Raw genomic sequence first — 3,941 nt, forward strand, 5'->3', positions numbered from 1 at the left:
CCCCAGGATGGGCGCCGAGCGTGCAGCCAGCCCTCTGAGTCCCCAGGGCAACACGCAGAAGATGGCACCGTCCTGTTTTCAAAGTGAGGAAGCTGAGTTCAGAGAGGCTGAGTCACTTGTCCAAGGCCACACAGAGAGAAAGTAGCAGAGCCAGAGTTTGGCCCCAGGGGGCATCAGTCCCAAAGCCTGTGCTGTTTCCATCTCCTTTTATAAAGCAAACAAATTCTACTAAAAAGAGAAAAACTTCAGAAGCTGGAAAGGAAGGGGTCCCATTTCTCAAGTGCTTGGGCAAAGATCTGTCCGAAGAAGATGAATTGCCTTTTGTGTTCTGAAGTCCAGGAGACGCTGCCTCTTTCAAACCCAGAGGGGAAGGAAGTTCATTTAGGGTTCATCCGAGGGATGTATGTGGAGCTTCTGCTCTGTCCTAGGCCCTTTCTGGGGAAGACACGGAGTCCTGTCCCAGGGCCTGCTGGAGGGGCCGGGAAATTAGATCACCATCCCGCAGATGCCCACCAAGGAGGGTCCAAGGGGCCATCCCTCCCACGAGCAGTGCCTTCCAGGCTGTCCCCCTCCCACCCTAAGAGTGAACTGTCGACAGGATGGGCCCTCAAATCCCACCCTGGTGCTGGGCCTGATGAGGAGTCTGAGTCATGCTGCCATGCAGGCAGGGGGAGGGAGTGGCGGCCTGCCCTGGGCCAGCCTGATGACGAAGCCCTGCAGCACTGCGCCCACACCGGGCCGATGGAGGAATCTGGCCCAGATGGCAGGCTCCCTCCCTGCCAGGTGCTTTGCTTAAGCCTCCTGTGTGATTGCCCAACAGCAAGGCGATAGGACAATCTTGCTTACGCCCAAGGCTGGGACCTAACTTATGAATGAAATATTTAACCTTGTCATTTTTTTTCTCTTTTCTCTTTTCTATGCTGAAAATGTCTTTCCATGGAGGCAGTTGCTTAAAATGCATGCTCTCCCTCACTCAGAAGGATGCTAGTGCCACACCCGTCTGCTGACACGTGGGATCACGTCTGTTCCTAGGGCTTCCTCAGGTGGCAGTAAGACAGAGATGGAGGCACTGAAGACAGACCCCCCTCCTTGTTGCTGTGGCCTCCTGGCATCAGAGGCCCCAACGGGGGGTGGCCACCATGGGGCCTTCTAGCTGGGCTCAGCCTCCTGGGCCGCATGAAGGGGTGCTGCTCCTAGCTTCTTGGAACATGCTAGATCCAACTCTGCAGTCCCATTGATTTCCCTATTCCCAGTGCTGACTTTGGAACACGGGTTTGATCTCGGGGTCGGCTCAGCTAGACAAGGGCATGCTCACGGCTGGTCAGCCAGGCCCCGCAAACCAGGGGGAGGGCCGAGGCTCAGCCTACCTCATGTGGGACTCAGGAAGCCTCCCCCCACAAATGTAACCTAAAATTTCCCTTTGTGTATGTGTGTTTGTGTGTGTTTAAGCCTCTCTGGGCATCAGGATAGAATCCACTAAATATCTGGAGGGATAGTTCACGTCTTTGAGAGTTAAAGGGCTTTCCAAACACCCCAGGAGCACCTGTTCCCCTACCAAGTCATTAACATGCTTATTACCGATGACTCCTGTCTATTCCAGTGGCACCCCAAACAATCTAATTAGACAAAGTGAACAATTTTGCTGGCCTGGAAAATACTAACATGTGGGAACAACCGAGCTAGGGATTAAAGGAGGAAAACACGAATAACTTCTGTTTACCCAGCACCTTACAGTAACCCCGGTAATAAGTAACTCAGCAGGGACAACATGGCCTGCGAGGGGCGGAGACTCACCTGGAACCTGGGTGTCCCCCGTATGATCCTTCCCGCTCCCCCGCCTACAAGTCTGCATGACGAGCCTGCAGAGAGCAGAGAGCAAGTCTTCGCACGGATTTACCGTGATGTCTCATTTCTCGGTGAATCTGAAGGAGTCATCGTCCGCCCCCCCAGACCCCTCATGGGAGGCGTAACTACCCGTGAACACCTGGGGTCGCCACAGCCATTCTCTGGGTGCATCATTTCCCGGGAGGTTCCAGCTCCCTCTGGGGGGGACACCCCCCCCCGTGACTGAGCAGAGGAGGGAGGAATCAGTAGAGCAAGGGGATGCCCCCCGTGGCTGCCTCCCTTTCCCAGCTCTGCCTCCCCATCCAGCCCAGTCCGACGTCCCTTGGGTTGAGGGGGCCACAGTGATGAAGCTAAGAGCCCGCGGGAGGGAAGTAGCCCAGCTTGCACCCAGAAGGTGACAGAAAGAAGGTGGCTGATGGGCCCCAGGGGGAGAAAAAGGTCCTGCTCAGCCCTACCTTTTCTGTTTGTTAAGCACATAAAGATCCTTCCTGGACGTGTCCCTCATTATTCATACATGTATTGCTTTAACTTCATGCTTCTGTGTCCAGTAAGATGGGGGACGGAACAGCCTGGCAAATGTCCGGCCCGCACGTCTAGGAATGCCGCGTGAATGCCGTGGGGAGTCACACCAGCAGCCTTTCAAATGCATAGCTGAGCGGGACTGAAAAACAGCGGTGGCGCAAGTTCCTCAAAGGAACAGGAAAACGAAGACCGGGATGATTTCCGGGTGCTTGTGTCCCATCGCTCCAGGACCGGCCAGGGCGGTGCGGGCTCGGTGTCTTTGTCCCCAGGGAACGGGACGTTTAAAGCCAGGGGGCAGCAGGCGAATACCAAGCAGGTGGAAATGCGATCCCCCACACTGAACAGGTCCCTTCAAAAGGGACTGGAGAAGAATGTTCCAGGAGTAGAGGGGGATGTCAAGGAAGCTGGTCTTCATTTACAGGAGCATCTGCTTCTGCATGATCTCAGAAAGTCCACGCGAACATTTTTATAAAAGGGGGTATCGGGCTGGGAACACGCAGGGCTCCCACAGAAGCCCCTCGGCAGGGCAATGGCATTCACTGTTACCCCTTGGCTTCTCTGCTTCGTGGAAAACAGATTCCAAGTTACAGAATCTCTGGGGAAAGCCGGCCAGTGAGACCACCTGTCATCCTGTCAAAAAAAAAAAAAAAAGCCCCGGCCCCAAGTCATGTCACTTGGGCCAAGTCACCATGCCAGGACTTCATCCCTAACCTACTGGCAGTTCCAACCACCCCCGGAAATGTAGTCCTAACTGGCCAGTGAGGAATGTTCCAGTGGCCACCAAGGAGGTACCCGGTCCCTTGGGCCCTCTCCCTCCCCCCCCCAGGAAGAGGAGGGAATCTGGGGATAAGACCCCTGCTCCTCTCCCTGAGGGAAGGTGACCTTTCCTGAAACCATTCTTGCTTTTGCTAATAACTTCCTGGTCCCACAGTCCTTCCTATAAAAACCTTCGACAGTGTACAACTCGAATTCATGCCCAGTTCATGAATCGATGAATAAAACCAGTTAGATCTTCAAAGTTACCCAGTTGAATCTTGTTTTTAAACACCCTTAGCCAATGCAGCTGAGTTTAGACAAGCCAATAAGTGAAAAGAACAAAGAAGCTTTAAAGGGAATTAAAAACATGAAAAGGGAATCCCTCCCCCAACCACCACCCTTGGGTTCCGCCCCTCGCTGTGCCTGACGGGGCAAGTGGACATGACCGCCCCGGCAGGGGCCTGAGCTGTGGGACTCATCCTCCGGTTCTTACCCTCACAGCCCGGGTCACCGGGTGCTTCACGCATGGACGACTCACAATGCCCTTGGGAGCTGGGAACAGCCTCTGTAAGGCAAAGTGGCCACCGATCATCATTCCTGCCGGTTCTCTAAGGCCTCAGCTCCCACCGCTGCACCCTTGGGAACCATCCGCTAGTTAGTCCGAGCTGTTGGACAGGGCCGGTTAGCATTATTTGCTCCAATGATAAAACCATGCGTGTTCATTAAGAATATCACGGTTCCTCTGCAACGGGACATGAGACGTGTCCAGGCCAGGCCTCAGCCAGGCTCCCAGCGGGCAGGCTCCGGGGGCCGGCACC

The 3,941-nt window shown here is 54.8% G+C and overlaps 1 protein-coding gene across 1 annotated transcript in view; it reads right to left on the reverse strand.

Annotated features, from left to right (window-relative positions):
• The window catches only part of C2CD2 (C2 calcium dependent domain containing 2), a 61,254-nt gene extending 57,536 nt beyond the window's left edge, over positions 1 to 3,718 (reverse strand). The window contains exon 1 of the mRNA XM_032392541.1: positions 3,617 to 3,718. Coding sequence (XP_032248432.1) covers positions 3,617 to 3,718 — 102 coding nt within the window. The remainder of the gene's footprint in view (positions 1 to 3,616) is intronic.
• Positions 3,719 to 3,941: the final 223 nt, after the last annotated feature.

The sequence above is a fragment of the Phoca vitulina genome, unplaced genomic scaffold (assembly GCF_004348235.1).
Source record: "Phoca vitulina isolate PV1807 unplaced genomic scaffold, GSC_HSeal_1.0 scaffold68, whole genome shotgun sequence".
Lineage (NCBI taxonomy): Eukaryota > Metazoa > Chordata > Mammalia > Carnivora > Phocidae > Phoca > Phoca vitulina.